General features: G+C 44.2%; 1 protein-coding gene across 16 annotated transcripts in view; it reads right to left on the bottom strand.

The window, feature by feature from the left end:
* Nucleotides 1–18907, bottom strand: part of TEX2 (testis expressed 2) — a 104061-nt gene that overhangs the window by 12971 nt on the left and 72183 nt on the right. For 13 of the 16 annotated variants that reach the window (XM_023652209.2, XM_023652212.2, XM_023652211.2 and 10 more), the window contains 3 exons: nt 15121–15267; nt 9926–10025; nt 972–1104 (listed from right to left, as the gene is read on the bottom strand). In XM_023652209.2, the coding sequence (XP_023507977.1) occupies nt 972–1104; nt 9926–10025; nt 15121–15267 (380 nt within the window). The remainder of the gene's footprint in view (nt 1–971; nt 1105–9925; nt 10026–15120; nt 15268–18907) is intronic. The other 3 variants (XR_011422857.1, XR_011422859.1, XR_011422858.1) reach the window with 1 other exon arrangement.

Here is an 18907-nt window from a genome sequence, read left to right as displayed (position 1 = left end):
TAAATCAGAATAATCTAAGTAAAAGGATATTCTTGAACATATAAGCCAACTCCCTCCATCTGCTATGACCACAAGTATGAACGGAAGCAACAGGTCAGTATCTTAACTAAGCAATAATCTAAGAGTCTGTCTTATATTTAGGCCCTGAGAAGGTAGCTCCTTGTGGTGTCTTCCTATCATCAGACTGTTAATTTCATGCAAAGAGCTTAAAGATATGAGAAAGAGACTCCAGTCAGCACTTTTACTTCAGTAAAAACAATTATCCAATTTAAATTTGTAGTCGGAAGCAGTCGTTTTAAAGGTGTGTGGGAATGTAAAAGTTCTAGGCTATCCATTTTAGGCATTTAAGGAAAAAAAATCAAGCTTCATTAATTGGCTCACAAATTTGGAATATTTACTAAATCAGACAAGCTCTGGGCAGCAGATTCAGTATCTTCTATAAAGAGAAAAATTTACTAAGCAAATCAATATTGTATTATTTAGGGAAAATTCGTCTCAAAACACTTTAGGAGCACCCTCTTGGCTACAAAATCAATCGTCTAATTATAAATAATTCTGACTTTGTGATTAAAGTAGATAAACCCCCCAGGGACCTTTGCCTGGCCCATATATTGCTGTTTGTGGCCGCAAGTTGAAGGAAGAACTTTCTAAATGACAGTTCTCTTCAGAGAGCGTTTTATTTTGCAGACGAGCCTGCCCTGCTGGTCTGAGTCAGTGATGCTTTCTGGGTAATCGATACTGTGTGCCCCACTGGCAGCACTGAGGCCAAAAGCACTCAGCAGAGGAGGGGACTCACAGTCTGCTGGGGATAAAACTAGGGATCCATTCCCTGAAGCCTTTTGTGGTCCAGAAGCACTTACGTAAAGGCTCACTCAACATCCGGGACTATTACCCATCAAACCTGCTTCTCAAAGGCTAAGGGAGAGTTCAGTTCCCCAGGGTTGGATTAGTAAATTCATACAGCCCCTTACCCTTCTTTGCCAATTTCTCCAACCTTCAGGGCTTCAACAAGAGGCTCTTTACCTAGTTTGGTCAAATTCATTTTGGTCTCGAGAGTCATCAGAAAGGACCCATTGTAGGACATTTCCAAATCGATCCAGAGTCCTGGAGAAATGGTGAAAAAAACAGAAGGTTCCCCCCCACCGCAAAAAACATGACTATAAATGACAGTATAAAAATTCATATTTTAAAGTATCTAAGAAGGCATCACATTTGAAAGTCTATAGATATATATCACCTGTACTACCAGTGCATACAAGAGGAGATTGTGAAAAGCTAAGCTTCTGGAAATGGTTCACATATTTGGCAAATTGCCAGTATTTCAATATCCATTAAAACAGTCACAGTGAGCTCAGCATACATGCTGGTGCTAGAAGGGTCCTGTCCTCTGGTGTCTTCTCACACTTAGTAAGAAAACACACTCCCAGCAGTAGGAAATGGCACAACCCAGGGCAAAACCAGGTCAATGTTTCCTGATTCCCAGTCAGTTACGAGGCAGAAGAGAGGTGCAGAGACTTCAGCACAAGCTGGGCTGTTCTTTAAAGACAGATGTGACAACCACAGTCTTTCTTAAAATTATCTAGTGGTTTTGGGGAGAGGGGCATGGAAAATGGTTCATATTTAGCTTGGAAGGATAAGGATAGTGACAAAAACTTTTAGAACCTTTTTCTTTCTGGAAATTGCCTAGTAATGGAAACAAAAGAATTATATTCGGTCTAGGCTTTTCCAGATAAAGCTGGGTAACCACTTTGGACCTTAGTTTAAAAACCTATTCCTTAGAAAAGATACTAATGTCAGTGAGATAGTATCTAACAGGCTTTTAGCTTTGTGGCATTTCACTGGGATGGCCCACTAGCAGAAGTGGCCACTAACCAGAAGTCTAAAATGCAAACAGGGATTATCTCACAACCTTCTACACGAGGATTTGATGATTCGACAGGTAGGACAGGCTATGCTGTGATTTTTCAGACCCAGACCTCCATAATACCTCATGGACTTTCAATCAAAACGTGATCTTTCAAGGGGGTGTTTAAATGTTAATAAACTTTTATAGATTCTCATAAGACAAATGTCAACATCTAAAAGGAAGCAGAAAAGTAATCTAAAACCAATGTTCACACACAGCAGCATTTTTGAGCAATTACAGTAAATAACCTATCCCCTATCTGGCCACCATCTCAGATAAAAGCTTTGCTGAACCTCAAGAAGCACTAATGGTGTAATTCCTCACCAAAGGCAGAATAATTTCCATCTTATTTTCAACAAATTCTTTTTTTTCATAATTGAAGGTAATTATTTTCCATTAAAGACCTTGTTTAATTAAGTGATATGCAGATCAGTTATGATTGTCTTCTTTGCAGCAACTCACAAAACTGCTTTATTTCTTGCTTACATTAAGCAATTAAAAAACATTAATTAGCTTGCCCTTCAAAGGTATTGTTACTGGAAATAAAGGGAATGTCTGCTTTAATAAAGACATTTAGTCCTTAATCAGTTCCAGTAGAAAGGGGATTGGGGTAGAAGGCTTGCTATTAATAGATTTTAAACTGAAACTAAATAGAACATCAATAGAGAATTTATTGTTGTTTATCTCCAGCTTTATTTAACTTGAGAATCAACAGACAAACTACCTGGTTGCTGTACGTATTCAGACACAATCGTTTCTTTTGAAAATCCTAGTCAGGTTTCCAATAAATATTATTAGTATGTATTGCCTTTGAAGGTTGTCATAGTAAAGGCACCAGAATTTTACTTCCTATAAAGTGGAAGGTTTTGTTTGTTTGTCTGTTTTTTAAATGAGGGGACATGGATACAGGCTTAATAAACTGCTGGCCCACGCCCCAGTTATTGGCCCATTCCACCCAATGACATGTGGTCTAGTCTTCCCCCGCCCCCCACTCTCTGCCAGAGGCTGAGGCAGAGAAGAGAGGGAAAAGCACATGGAACCCAGTCACATGGACTGGCGTTGAATTCCACTGGAATTTTCTTGAGCTCTGTGCACCGCCCTCTTCATCTGCACAAGGGAGATGACACTGCTGTGTATAGTCCAGCACCTGGCACATCCTGGCCAGGGCTCTTCCCTTTCTCTGCCATTGCTGGCCCACTTTCTCACTCCTTGCTCCAGCCTAGCGCTGCTGTTGCCATGGCAGACAGGGACCAGACCAGAGGAGGCTGCAGGGCCAAAAGGGAAGAGGCTGCACTGGGCAGCCAGAGAGCTCTGTCCAAGCTGGGGAGGGGAGGAGGCGTGGACATCTGACCGAGCCTCTGCATGGGGAAAGGAGTCTGTTTTTTATATCATTGTATATGTCTCCTGAGACATACATACAGGCCTTGCTCAGCTCTGGTTCTCAGTGAAAACAGGAAGGAGTCAAGAATGGTTTGAAACTTTTAAAAACATATAAACTGTAAGTATTCCAATAAATTACTTTAATATGATGGGCTTGCATTCAGATGAGGGTAAGACTATTTTAGCATTAGGTGCAAAGAAAAATTTGCTTCTGTGACTATGATTCAGCAGACAAAAAGCACTGTGAAAACCTTAGAACACACACAACCTGGAGCTGAGACCAAGTGGTTATACAATGGGTGAGGCAGGAAGCTCCTGCCTTGCACTTACTGGAAAGGTTGTCTTCCCATTGGAGATAAATGTAGTAACAACGTGAAGATGGGGACACACACTGTTCCATGAGTGGTGTTTTAACTCTGAGTTGATGCTACTAATATAGATGAATGTAGTTACACAGCTTTTTCTTTTGTGTTCTTGACAAATGTTAAGACTTTCTTGTGAGGCATTTTATTTAAAATGCTGCTTTCTAGGACCATCTGCTCTGGGTAGTGCAAGAACAAAAACCAGAAGCTGAGGAGCAGGACAATGTTTTAAGCCTTTAAATAGGAGTAAGGCAGTTAGTCCTGACAGGTTCTCTGGGAAAGGCATGAACACAAAGAGTCTTGTCTTAGCTCGGGCTGCTCTCACAAAATATCATAAACTAGGTGGCTTACACAACAAACACTTATTTCTCACAGTTCTGCTGGAAGTCCAAGATCAAGGTGCTGGCCAATTCAGTTCCTGGTGAGAGCTCTCTTCTTGGCTTGCAGATGGCCATCTCCTTGCTGTGTCCTCACATGGCGCAGAGAGAGCAAGCTAGCTCTCTGGTCTCTTATAAAGGCACTAATCCCATCATGAGGGCCTCACCCTCATGACCTCATCCAAACCTAATTATCTCCAAAGACCCCACCTCCCAATACCATCACATTGCAGGTTAGGCCTTCAACATATGAATTTAGGGGGGGACACAAACATTTAGTCCATAATAGTCCTCCCACACAGAAGGGGTCCTCATGTTGAGGGGCTTTACAGTGGTGAAGGGTGGCGCCTGATTACCTATATAACAAGTCCCTATAAAACTGCCACTTTATTCTGCAACAGAGGAAACACAACTGACGATGACAAGCTTCAGTCAGTTTTCACGCAAGGACCTGTGAGGAGCTGAGGTGCCTGTGTTTTCACTCTTCAGCTTCATGAGAGAAGGATCAGTCACCACCCCCACTACTCAGAGGGAGACTGTGACAAGTTACAGCTTACTCTCCCCAAAAATGTTTATTGAGTTCTTAATGCAAGACATCAGAGCTAAAGACACTGAGATGAATCCCTGCCCTCAGGAAGTCTATACTTGAACAGTGAAGCTGGTCTGGGCCACCTGGTGCAGACCAAATGTGATGCCACCAGAGATAATGAACATGCCTTGGTGCGTATCACGAGACAACTAGAACAGAGGCTCTTCTGCCTTCTCCCTGGTATTCTATTTAATAGACCCCATGGCCTCAGGAACAGTCCTGCCATGGCCATATAAATCTAGTAGTTTCACTCAGCAGTTCACTGTTTTCTTACTATTAAAATAACTAAAAGGCACTAGTCTCATTGGAATAGGTTTTGAATTGAAATGGGGCACCTGTGCTCAGAAGGACTTACAAGAACCTAAAGCCTTGCTCACCTGAGCTTGGCCCTCATGTTATCTGCTCCTCTATTTCCCTCTACCTGTATCTATTAATGGCTGATTTTCACCCTGAAAGCCAACATTTGGCATCCAACGAACAAAACTCCTTAAAACGGAACATTTAATGATATATTACCAAGAACAGATGTGTGAGTTATTCAGCTCTTAGAAGGGTGACTGTTTTGTTCCTGACAAACAGACTGGTGCCATATTGCTCCCTCAGATACCACAGAAAGTTAGCATCCCTTGTATTTGGCTGTGCCTTTTAGGACAGATGTCATTTTTAGCTTTGTCTACCTGTAACCGTTCTTAGAAACAGCTCTGACTTTCAAGGTTGGCATAGTCACAAATGAGAGTCTCCTCTCCTCTACCACCAAGTTCCACAAAAGGGTACTTTTTTTGCCTTCCCATAAAAAGTAGTTTTTCTTTCCATAATACAATCTAGTCAGAGTGTGCGTGCCATTCCTGTCAGCACTGAGCCCTACAGTCTTGCCCTGTCACCATGCTCAGCCCCGAGCAGCTGTTCTCCTAACGTCTGCTCTGGACAAGGGTGTAGCGGGAGGAGCAGGCAGGTCACAGACTGATTTTGGTTCTAGTTTTCTGCAATATTCAGTTGGCAAAGTAACTTCAGTCGCAGAACTGGACAAAGGCACCAGGCACTATAGGTTAAGGTCTGGAAGACGAGTTGTAGATGGTGGATACCACCAGTAAAGACTGAGGGCATCTCTGGAGACAGACAAGGTTCCTATTCCTGTGCAACATGGTAATCTTTCCACAGAATCCGACACCTTCAGTCAAAACTTGGGTTGTTAGTTGGGTATCTTGACACCGGGCAAAAATGGTACAGTACTCTGTCCACACTCAGTGACTATCTGCAGACTTAAATACATGCAGCAAGCGTCCTGAAGACTCAGATGAATTAATCTGAACCTGAGGGGTCACAGTTCACATCCTTGGTTCATTCTGACACTGCCACTGATACCCCTGGTCCCAGGAGACAGAACAGCTTTCCCCACCGAGCCCCTTCAGGAAGTTTTTACTAACAACAAAGCTTTGCAAACAGCAGCAGCAAACACTGCTGGCTTACCCCGTGCCACATATGCTCTCTGGGCACTTTACATGTAACATTTCATCTCCACCACAACTGACTAAGGAGACACTACTGCCAACAGCACTTTATGGATGAGGAAACCGAGCGATGAGTGGTTAGTAACTTCCCCAAGGTCTTGCCGCTAGACGGAGAAGGAGCAGGCCCCAAATGTAGGTGGTCTGGCCACAGAGCCAGTGCTCTTGGTGACCCTATGGTACTGGCCTCAAAGCTGTGGAACAGGATGGAAAGGCAAGGCTGCTGGGTGACCTCTGGAAACTCACTCCCACTCTGGGCTCTAGTTTATACATCTAAAACACAGCAGGGTCCAGCTAGGTGATCTCTGATTGCCCTTTCAAGTCTATATAGTCAATCTGTCCAATTCTGTAAAGGTTTGAAAAAGAGCTATACATTCTAAATTAATTTTCATCCATAAGAGAAAAAAGGTTAGGAGAGAATGTACCAAAAGTGTATGAAATGTACCAAAAAGGTAGCCCTGGCTGTCTCTGAATGGTGGGATAACGGGCACTATTTTCCTTTTTACCATTTCTAAATATTCTAGCTTTCCCCACAATGAGCATTTGTTGAATGAAGAAGCAAACATTACCCTATCAAAGTTAATAAAACTGGAAAAGCTTGGCTGAGAGGCATGGCCTGGTGGACCCCAGAGGACAGGCCCTGGAAACAGCAGCCCAGGGTGAGGATGAGGGGTGGGGAGGGAGGCCCCTCCAAGGAGGGAGGGTAACAGAGACAGGCCTCTGGGCTCCACCGTGTGGCCTGAAGGAAGTACATAAACGCGTAAACACCCACGGTGAGAGGTGTGTGCGGAGAAGGGAGGGGTCAGAGATAAGGCAGGAGGTGCACAGCTGGTTTCCAAGGGACAGATCTTTTCTATCTCCAGCCACTTGCCATTGGTGGGGAGTGAAGACGTCCTGGGGAAGGTGATCATTTAACCTTATTCACTACACGAGAAACTAGCTGTGTGTCCTGGAACTCGGACAGGCCAACATGGCCAATGCGTAATTTCATTCAGAGGAAATACAGACTTTACTTCTTTTAGTGGCAAGGCCACAAAAGCTGAGGATGGCATTTCACTTTCCATTTATTCTGGTAGGATCTGCCAGCTTTAGGCTGTAGGACAGGTCAACTGGACACCATGGCCACCCTCTGAACTCTCCAAGAGCAGCAGCAGCAGTGAAGGTGACACTAATAATGGTAAAAGCAACAATAGCTAGCACTTATACAGCGCTGCCTTGCTCCAGATGTTTTCCAAGTACTTTTCATGTATTAACTCACTTAATCCTCACAACAAGCCTACCAAGTAGGTGCTATGAGTCTTCTCACTTGAGAGAAGAGTTAGCTACAAGGTCTAAAGAACTTGCCCAAGGCCACAGGGCTGGCGCTCAGAACCACCACTCTATGTTGCCTCAAGGAGAGCACCCCCAGGACAGAGTGATCCAACCAGCTCTGGCCCAAATATCCCTCCTGAGCCATGTGCCTCCAACAAACAAGCACAAGTTAGGAAACATTAAAAAAAAAAAAAAGGGGGGGCAGAGGGATCCCACAGGAGGTACCTCTCCTTAGAGCTGCTGAGGCTTCAACCTGGGTTGCATTTCCCTGGAAGGTGAGCTCTGCTTTTCAGTCACTTTTAGCAAGTCACTCCTAATTTTAATTTCCTTAAAAGGAAAGTTTCCCTTAGAGCAATGGAATCCAAAACACATATTTCCTTTGTGTTCATTTCTGTCTTACTATAACAGAACTTTGCAGACTTGGAAAAACAGAATTTGATCAAACTTTTAAAACCCACAGGCTTTATGTCTTTATCATTCCTTTCTTTAGTAACATTTCCTCCCTTGTTATACAAGGAGGCAGATCTCTAAAACTTGCCCTGAAAGGGGTTAAAGCCTCAAATGAATTAAAAACCAGCAAAGCTTTGATCTGTATAGTGAAACGTCTTGCTGCAGCTCCTGCTCCGGAAAGAACAGGAAAGAGACTTTAGACTTAAGCGTTTGGTGAATTTCACTCAAAGCCTGACAGAGTTGCCCTGGGAGGCTGCAGAGTTCAAAGCCACAGGGACACTTCTCAGAGGCTACAACGCCCAGCCGTGGCCTGCTTCACTCTCGTTGGAAATTTCCACTAATTCAACAAAAAAGACAGTCCTGAGATAAGAGACTGCTAACACATTAGAAAATAGAGTATGTACACATATTATTTACTTTCTTTAATCCTGACTTTCAGGAGGTTTATGATAGCTGATCATTTACCAGCTGGTTACAAGTCAATTCCTAAAGAGGCAAAGAGCAAAGGGCAACCCAGAGCCCGTCGGAGCCAGAGGAAGACAGGCAGCCCCCGTATGCCGAAGGGGCAAAGATCCTAGCTACACACCCAACACACAGATAGTGCATCTTTTAAAATTTCACATGTGGTTAAAAGAACCCTAGCTAAACCATCTGCAAATAATCCTTTCTAGTTTTATTCTTAGTGAGCCAGAAATTAACCAAACCCAGGAGCACTCAGATTTATCAAAGTGTAGACATAGTTAAGTGGTTACAGGCGATCTCAACGTGTAGGTATTAGGTGGACTTCTGGATCTGCAAATAATAGTCTGGTCTATCTTTTCTGAAATGGATGTAATGCTGAAAACATGGAAATATGGGCTCACTGTCAGCTGAAATATTGCGAGAGAAACAGCAGCGCTAATTGTAGTGCCAGAAATCAACTCTTTGTATTTATATCACATGCATACAACACAGAAAATGATTTCACTAAATATGATTCAAGAGCCATATGATATAACCAGACATAGACAAAAGAAGATGCTATCGTCTCTAAATTTTACAAAACATTTACTTCAAAACAAATATCACTCTCTTGAAAAGCTGTAATTATTTTTCCCCTACCTTGCTCCTGAGCCTTTGGAAGAATAATGTAACCCAGTTCAGGTGGAAAGAGGCTCGTTTAGAAGAGGTCTGATGCCGCCAGGACAGGGAGACTTCTTCCTGCCTGTCACAAACTCATCTAGCCTACCTGGCTCACTCTTCTCAGGAAACTCCCGTGTATTAAATTTTCCATCACGGTTCTTTAAAACCATATACCACAAAATACACATAAACCTTTACATCATAATTTTATCTAAATTCTCTGTACATTCTAATCAACTCTTTTTCCTCCAACCCACAAGGGTAGGTGTAAATAATGCGTCAGTAGCATGTGTTAAAAATCCAATCTGAAAACTTTCTTCCAGCAGAGAGCCTTACTCTCAAAATATTGCTTGACAACATATGTCTTCATTTTTCAAACACTTAATCAGCGCCTACTAGGAGTGGTAAGGAACATAAAGATGTAAAACATGAAGGTCAAAGAATCTGCACCCTGAAGTTGGGGTGAGGGAAAGATGTGAATTCACATGAGGAGAGGCAGCTCCTGGTAAGAGTTCAGGCCTGGGGCAGATGCCCACATGAGGCCCATGATGGTGGGCGGGGCTTAAATCCAGCCCACTACCTTTCACCCTGGCAGGGGTTGCAGCCATCTAGGGCAGGGGCTGTTTTCTAAATTACACAAAAGCTCAGGCACCACTAACTGGCACATGGGTGTCTTTGGACTGGAGAAGGACCTGTAAGGATCCGAGAGACTAGAAGATTAGGAGGAGGAGTCCTGATCTGTTCCCCATCAGTTTAAGGCTATAACTGTTAAGAACAAAAGACAATCAACATGAAATAGTTAAAAAAAATTCCCAGCTCCCTCTAAACACAAAGCGTTGGTATTCAATCTGCAGAGATGGAGCTATTTTAACACTCTAACACTATAAAGGGTCAATTCCTCTCTAGAGATAGTTAAGAGTTACCTTGGTGATCAACGTAAGGCTTGAAGGCCTGAAGGATTTTTGGCACAGCCACTCCCATGTCAAGTTCTGTCAGAGTTAGCTCATTCATAAAGTAGGGGAGCTGGAGAAAAGAAGTAAACAATGAATGAGACGTTAGTAACCTGGTAAATGTTAGAATTCAACATACTCTCAGAAGGAATGATGGTCAAGGTTTGGGGGATACATTTATTTAACCAAAGTTTATCGAGCACCTACCACATGCTAGGCATTGTACTACACACAGAGCCGTGGGTAAGTCAGGGAGGGTGCTTGCTCTCCGGAGGTTTATATTGGAGGAGCAGAAACAGACAAATAAGTAGACAAGTACATATTATAACTTCAAAGAGTGATGAGTCCTACAGAGAAAATAAGGTAGATAACGGGCCTCAGGGAGCCTGGGGCATGGGAGGCGGGTTAGCTATTCTGGCTGAGGAGGGCAGCGAAGGCTTCTCTGAGGAGTAGCATTTGCCGAGACCTGACTGTGGAGAATGAGCCAGCCGCACTGGTCAGGTTAGTAACACCAGAGTTGGCTAAAGTGTGGAAAATGGACCTCTCTTAGACTACTAGTGGGGAGTTAAGAAATCGCTACAGAATTTCTGATAGGCAAACTCACAACATGTATTAAAATCCGTAAAAAAAATCACATCCCTTGACCCTGTGCTAGACATTTTCCTCTGCCTCCTTGGATTCCAGTTCCTCACTGTACCCTGACAGGCTGATCTGAGCTCCTCACTGTACTCCAAGAAGCCAGCCTGCATGAGGCAAATCGATGGTCTCTCTTGCCATCTGGCTTCTGGTTGGGCTTGGCCAATGAGATACATCAATGGCCAGGGGAGCTGGGAGGTACATGGAGAAGAGTATTGTCAGGCATTTGCCCCCTCCCTCTATTCAAGGCCAGAGCTCTCGTCAGACAGGCAGCCCTCTCCACACAGCCATGCTGCCCAGGTTCCGGGAACTGCTTTTGTCCCTCCAGCAAGTGGCAACAGCTCCCCACCCCTGACAGCCCTGGGGTACTGCACTATCCCTTTCTGTTTCTATACAGCGGCCCACATCTTTATAAATCTTTTATTTTTTTTGGAGGAAGATTAGCCCTGAGCTAACATATGCCACCAATCCTCCTCTTTTTGCCAAGGAAGATTGGGCCCTGAGCTAACATCCATGCCCATCTTCCTCTACTTTATATGTGGGATGCCTGCCACAGCATGGCTTGACAAGCAGTACGCAGGTCCACACCCGGGATCCGAACCGGCGACCCCTGGGCCGCCAAAGCAGAATGTGCGAACTTAACCGCTGAGCCACCAGGCTGGCCCCTAAATCCTCTCTTTATTAAACTCTCCCCTCAGGTTACTCCATTTGAGTGTGCCATCTGTCTCCTGCTGGGATCCGACTAATACAGCTATCGGTAGGAATTTACTCAAGGGAATAACATGAGAGTGCTGCTATCACACTTAGAAATTCCTACTTCACCTCAAGACTACAGAATTAATTCATCTATGTTTCCTCCACCTAGATTTACTATGTATTTTTTTCAAAAAATCTTTAGTCCATTCCTAATTATAGTATAAGATGTAAATTCGGAATTCAGCTTAATTTTTTTTCCCAATGGCTGGTCAGGTGTCTTAACCTATTGATTGAACAATCAACGCTTTCCCTACTAATCTGTACCACCACCTTTAAACATGTGATTCCCACCACACTGGAGTCTGTGCTGAGCGCTCTGTTTTCTGCCAGTATCAAACTGCTTCTATTACTGTTGCTTTACAACACATTTTAAAATCTGACAAGTCCCTTTCCTTTCTTGTCCCCCAGAATTTTCTTATTCTCATGAGCATTTCTCCAGATGAACAAAGAGTACTTCCGTAAAATTTAGAATTAAGAGGTTTTTTCAAAAAAATTAAATATATGCTGAACATTCCCTATGAAACAAGGTAGCATCTGGTCAGGCATGAATTTAATGCCTATTTTGGCTGGAACTCTTCAGCTGTCTTTCTTCAGAGAAACTTAATATGCTTTTAGGACTCACCAGAGAACGTCATCTCTGATGAAGTTTGCAGGGGTGGAGGGGTTAATTTAAAGAAGTTATGATGTTGGTAGTTGCTGTATTTGGAAAACCTTTTTCCAAAGCATCAATGCTATGTGGTGGTTGGCCTTCCAATCAGCCTACAGAACACTACTTGGCCAAGAACTTAGCCAAAATCTTGCCCTTTGCCCCAGTCCTTTTTGTCTATTATTGTCATTCTAATACACGGTGTTTCCGGAGCATGCTGGGTTTCTATGGGAACAGGAGTCCAACACTGAGCCAGGGGAATGAATACAGAGACAGCAGGAACACGATGTCCCTCCTGTGTCCTGCCAACCTCCCATCCCATCCCATCCTGCACCCTGTAGTCTCTGCAAGGGCAGAGAAAGAACGTGAGGCAAGACCTAAGATGAACAAGGGGACTGAAGGAACCAGGGACTGAGAAAGACTTGGCAGGTGTGAGGTGGGCTCTAATTCCCAGTAAGCAGAATGGGGAGGGCAGATCAGCAGGGTCTGGCTTCCTATTTATTCACCTGAGTACCCGACTCCAAGATTCCAGAACATCTCTAACCATCCCTTCTTGTTCAGATCTCTGATTTGAATCAAAACTCTCAATACCAGGCCCTAGAGCAGCCTCCTTCCTAACCTATCTTCCTCTGCAGGAGAAGGCAAAGAAAGGTCACTGTTCCTCCTGCTCTTTTCAAGAGAAACTCTCTTCCCACCCACAGGGCACCACAGTGAGAGAGGAATCCACTGCATGTTCTTTACCCTCCTGAGTGAACCCAAGTGGGGACTGGACACTCAGGTGTATAGGACATTCTCAGGTTGTTGGGTGGTACATCAGAAGCTGTGTGCAATAACAGCAGCATTTGCTGACACAGGGCACAAAAGGCCCATAACTACTGAGGGCCCCAAGGCAGTACTGGAGCAGTCAGCTGAGGCCAAGAGTGTACTTGATGTTGGGGCAGAAACTCAGCTTGTTTTAAACCCATCACTGGGCACTAGTTACACACATAGGACTGCTCTTTCACAACATGACTCATTATCATGTGCAAGGGTGACAATCTGAGACTGCGGGGCAAGGCCAGAAAAGAGTTCTCCATGTGTCAAGCCTTCAAGGGAAACCAGCAGACAAGGAGACCTTTGCCACAGGGACAGCTCAGGCTCCTCCAGCCATTCTGGCTCTTGCCTGGCCATTAACCAATACTCACTACTAGATTTAAGGAATAGCTCTTCCCAGGGATATTTGGATATTGGTGATAATAAGAGTTCTTTTGGCTGGGAGTCCTTTGCCAGTGGGGTAGCAGGTTCAGAATTGCGGTAATATCCTGCTGCCTTCCTGTTTATTCGGTTGCCAGGGTCCCCTTTGGTCTGCAGGGCACTTCATGGGCAGCACTCAGGGCAGGGAGGAGGTGCTGAGGCCGGCAATGGAGGGAGTACAGCGTCTGCCTCTGAACTCCCGGTACTGCTGGATCTAGGCTACTTGTTCTCCATCCTAACCTTCTAGCACTTCTGACCTCAAAAAACAAAAGGGAGTTCATGAACTGCAAAAGCCCACACGACAGGCAAAAGGAGAAGATGAAAATAAAACACTTTCCCTCAACCTCCTCTGGGATGAAGGAGCCTACCATTCTCCACAAAGGGGGCACAGGCTCCATGGGCTTCCAGCTCCAGAAAAAAGCACGGAACACTGCCCTTTCTGAGTTTGTATTGGAATGTGGGTAACGGAGAGCAATGTCCCGTCTGGAGTTCAGGCATGGCCTGCTTTCTGTTGCACACTGCCCAGACCCACAGCCCTCCTGCTCAGGGGAGGGCCATGAAAGTCTCTGGGAAAAGAAGAGTGCCAGCCTCGCCCGTGTGCCTTGACCCAGGAACTCAAGCCCTCCATCATTTTCCAAAAAGAGGAAGAGGTTAAGTGAGCTCCAGGTTGGCGAAATGACGGCCTCTCATTTCCAAACACAGGAGGGTCATTGCCGCTTCCTGTTCTCCCTATAGACCTGGCTAGCAGAGCAGGTTCAACCTTCAACTCACCTAAAGAACACAAACAGGCTAACCCCTGTCAACAGAGCCCTTCCAAATCCTTGCCCCAGATTCTGTCTTGAAATCCATTCTTTCAGCTTAGGAGGCAGTCTCTCCTCTTCATCAGCGACTAGGAAGGGATGTCACTGGCCTGCAGTTGGCAGTCAGAGCTTACCAGAGCTTGACTGAGCCAGAAAAGGCTCTGTTCATCACCCAAAAGAATCACATCAAATCAAAGCTCCTTCATGCCCACATTTTCCTTCTAATATAATTTTACCTTAGTTCACAGTTTCCTAACCTGGAATCCCTGAACTCTGAAGTCGTGGGCAAAATTCTGTGTCACTGTGCACTTTTCTAGGGAAAAGATTCACAGGTTTCTGCTGCTCAAAGGTATCTATGACCCAAAAAGACCCAATGACTTAAGCTGCTGACCGTGCAACCTCTCAGTAAAGATTTGGGGACCAAAACGTCCTAGTAACCTAAATAAGGTCAAAGGTGATACTAAATGAGTCATTTAGTGGCAATCGTAAGGAATACTTCTGCAATTTAAACTCACTTCCAAGTGCGCCTAGATCAGCACCAGGACTGTTTCTGCAGCAAAGAGAGTGCCCAAAATAAAATACTACCTGGCCAAAAGGAAAGGTCAAACCCAGACACATTTAGAGTGCAATGCTAACTTCCCCAGCTTTGGGAGGGAGCAGGACTTGAAAAAGAGATCTTCAGTAGTCTCATATTTTCCTCAAAGCGTACACTGTGCAGCCTAGATGTCCATGAGGCTGGGTGGGCTCTGGACATACAATTTAAGTTCATTACTAACTTAGATAACAGAATTCTACACGACAAACCAGTGACAAAAGCCCACATTTTCCCAAACCAATTTCTGGATTAGCACCTAAAGTGGATAAGAATAAGGGCAACACAAGGAAAAAAAGTAAACAGGAAGGTTCACTGAGTCCCCAGATGCAGTTAGTCATATGGTCAAGGTCATGGCCCAGATGTGTCATTTGGTAAGAACTTACTACTCTTCTATGTTCCACGCTTTAAACCAAGTTATTTTTCACTGAGGATATAATGGTACAAAACCTCCAGAAATTAAGAAATGTGAAGAATTGGAAGCCTCTTGTGTGGAAAACAATACCTTTATTTTGCTGAGTTTCATTTGAATTTTCTTAGACACCAGATCAGACCAGTATTTCTCTCCTAAGAAGTCCCAAAACATTCTTCCAAGCAAGGCATTCACCCAGGCTTCCTGTTCTTCCTCTTCAGAGGGTGGAGCCTCTGGCAACTGACAAAAGAAAAGGGACCAATATTAGCTACACAGCAACTGGAGAACAAGACAGGTGCTTATTTTTATAAAGCCACTAAAGTTTCCTCCCTATAGAGATGAGAGACCATGTGAGTGGTATGTCTTTCCTATAAATCATAAGTCCCACATTATGTCAGTGAATAGAAAAAGGGAGAAACAAAAGCCACCATCACAGATAAAAACTCTTCTTTGTCTATTTTCTTTTTCTACCAGTCTTCCTGTGAACCAGCTAATATTTCATACAATTAGCTCAGCCAAATTGCTCTGCCCCCCAAATTAGCTTGGTACCAACATTCTCAATCAATGACATATCTGATCAAATGTCTGCCTATCTTTCTTCCAGCTAAGGCTCCCTGGACATGTAAATTGTCAGCCTGGTCCTTACCAGGCAGCCCCAAAGGTTCCCAATGCCCAGGACTCTTACATTCAGCCTGGTTCTAGTGAGCTCACAATTCTCTTGGGCGAAAGTCAAGGAGTACTTAAAAACACTGATGCCTGAATCCTACACCCAGAGATACTAATTTAAGTGGGTATCAAGATTTTTAGAAGCTCTCTCACTGATGTAATGAACAGGTGAGGTTAGGACCACAATCCTGGATTAGAGAGAGCCACTTGAAGGAATTTTGTGCAACTCCTACAACTCTTCTCATTAATCTCAGCCCCGTGAAATACTCTGGGCCTCACCTCCACTTGATACAACCCATCTGAAACATCTGTCTTGGCCAATGTGCTGAGAGAAGAGCAAACCTGGGTTAGTGTCCAATTTCCAAGGCTAATTATTAGACTACACATTCTTGCCCAGAGAGGGCCAGGGTGGGGGTAAAGGAGAAGGAGGAAGCAGCAGCGACAACCACTGAGCGTGTGGTGAGGTTAGGTGGTTAGTGCAGGTCAGTGCCATTGTCACTGTTGCTGTCCATTGACCCTGCGCCAGGCCCTATGATAAGACTCCAAGTTCCCTTATTCATGTCTCATAATATGCCAGAAAGATAGAACTTTTACTTCTATTTTAGGGATGAGAAAACAGACTCAGAACCATTCAGCGCCTGCTTGAGGCCCCTTGTTTATCTGCACATCACAATGCAGAGCTCCCTTCTCCCCAGTCTCCACCTGCTCTGTCCTGTGGGAGGCAGGAAGGGGATGTGACTGGCCCCTGGTGTGACAGACATTACCCTATGCTGAGGTCTCTAATTAGACCATAGCCTTATAGAAACAATTAGCCTGGGAAAGCAAACACCAAAAGAACTAGAAATGGAGAAATCTGTGAATTGTCCACCTTTCCTCTTCCTTCTCTTGTTTTTATAAATGCATCTATCTTGCCCTCACAGGCTGCCTGCAGCCATAGCACACACCACACACCCTCATGGTCTCCATGCTGTGTGCGTTCACACCAGTGCTATCTGGTGTGGGCAGCTGTGATTGTGCCCACGTCACAGCTGTGTGCCTATGCCAGGAGCACAGTACACAGGTGGCTTGGTGCTCACAGATTTGACACTGGAGAACTGATGATTTGTAAGCACCCCAAGGTACCTATGTGTGATTTTTCTGAAGCCTGGGGTTCTGAGGGTCTGACTCAGGTGAACTGGTCACTGAGCCTGTGCCAGGCGCAGCAGACTGCCCAGCACCTACCTGTCCACCAGTCTTGTCAGAGCTTGTGCCAGCTCTCTCTTTGGGGGCCACGGGGTTTATTGTATTTTTCAATCTAATGTTACAGCATATAAGGGGTGAGATTTTATGTTTTAGGAGTCTTTCAAATTTGGGTGTTTTCAAAGGTCTCCCTGATGAATGTTGGTGACTCTCATTTAAAAAAAAAAAAATTGGGGCCGCCCCGTGGCCGAGTGGTTAAGTTCGTGCGCTCTGCTTCAGAGGCCCAGGGTTTCACTGGTTCGAACCCTGGGTGCGGACATGGCACCGCTCATCAAGCCATGCTGAAGTGGCATCCCACATGCCACAACTAGAAGGATCCACAACTAAAAATACACAACTATGTACCAGGGGGCTTTGGGAGAAAAAGGAAAAATAAAATCTTAAAAAAAAAAATTAAACTCTGGTTTAAAAAATAATACATTTTGGCTACTCCATTTCAGAAGACGTGGCTCTACCTCACTCATTTTTTTTTATTTTAATTAAGATTATGATAGATTACAAGCTTGTGAGATTTCAGTTGTACATTATTGTTAGTCATGTTGTGGGTACACCACTTCACCCTTTGTGCCCTCCCCCCACCCCCCCTTTTCCCTGGTAACCACTGATCGGTTCTCCATGTCTTTATGTTAACTTCCACCTATAAGTGGGGTCATATAGAGTTCGTCTTTCTCTGTCTGGCTTATTTCGCTTAACATAATACCCTCAAGGTCCATCCATGTTGATGCGAATGGAACAATTTGGTCCTTTTTTATGGCTGAGTAGTATTCCATTGTGTATATATACCATATCTTCTTTATCCAGTCGTCAGTTTCTGGGCATTTAGGTTGGTTCCACATCTTGGCTATTGTAAATAATGCTGCAATGAACATAGGGGAGCATGGAATTCTTGGGATTGCTGATTTCAGGTTCTTAGGATAGATACCCAGTAGTGGGATAGCTGGGTCATAGGGTATTTCTATTTTTAACTTTTTGAGAAATCTCCATACTGTTTTCCATAGTGGCTGCACTAGTTTGCATTCCCACCAACAGTGTATGAGGGTTCCTTTTTCTCCACAACCTCTCCAACATTTGTCACTTTTGGTTTTGGATATTTTTGCCAATCTAATGGGTGTAAGGTGATATCTTAGTGTATCTACCTCACTCATTTTAATGGCTGCAGAGTATTCTCTCTGTGCTTTTCTAGGGCTGTAATGTTGCTGTAATGTCTTCTGATATTAACCAAGACATTTCTACCACAAGGTCCTGGTCGGAAGAGTGGAAGTCTGTGATCAGTGAGCACTCAGGCATGCCACAAGTTGTACATGCTTTTTGGAAACATTTTTCTTTCTGCCTGAACATCTGCACCCCACCCCCAAGGGACCTGGTCCAGCTTTTCTGAGGTTACCGTCTTTGAGTCACATCAGATTACAGTAAACACTCATCCAAGGACAATGCCCTCCTCCCCCAGGAGTCAGGCAGTGCCAAGCTGCTACCCACATAGGGCAGCGCATGTCTTACTTAGATCAGTGGGCCACATAAGAGAATAGCTGCTCTTTCCCTTTTCAAGTGGGAGAGTACACCCTTTAGTAACCTTTCTTTACAACCCTCATTATTCACAGGAAACAGGTTTAGCACAAAATAGCAAGAAACAAAGGCTATTTCACAATCTATGTCCAAGCCAAAGGCATATGATGTGGAAACAAATTTCTGAAATAACTGACAAGCAGGTTGTTTTTCCCTTTCAACAGTTCCTTTTTCTAATGCAGGCTTCTCTCCATAGACTCATCCGGAACAAAGAAAAATCCAAGAGCAGCAGAACACTGACAATTCATCAAAGCAGCTTTACGAACAAAATCTGGATTCAACAGGCTGCCAGAAAGAACTCTCTTCCATTGAATGTCATAAAAATTTAAGAGCTTAAAGAGTAAATGTGCATATATTTCCCAGCATTGCCATTTTGGGAGTGTGAGAAGAATATTTATTTTATCATTTCAAC

The sequence above is a fragment of the Equus caballus genome, chromosome 11, assembly GCF_041296265.1.
Source record: "Equus caballus isolate H_3958 breed thoroughbred chromosome 11, TB-T2T, whole genome shotgun sequence".
In the NCBI taxonomy this organism is placed as follows: domain Eukaryota; kingdom Metazoa; phylum Chordata; class Mammalia; order Perissodactyla; family Equidae; genus Equus; species Equus caballus.
The sequence above is the reverse complement of the archived record's forward strand: the minus strand, read 5'-3'. Positions and strand labels throughout refer to the sequence as shown.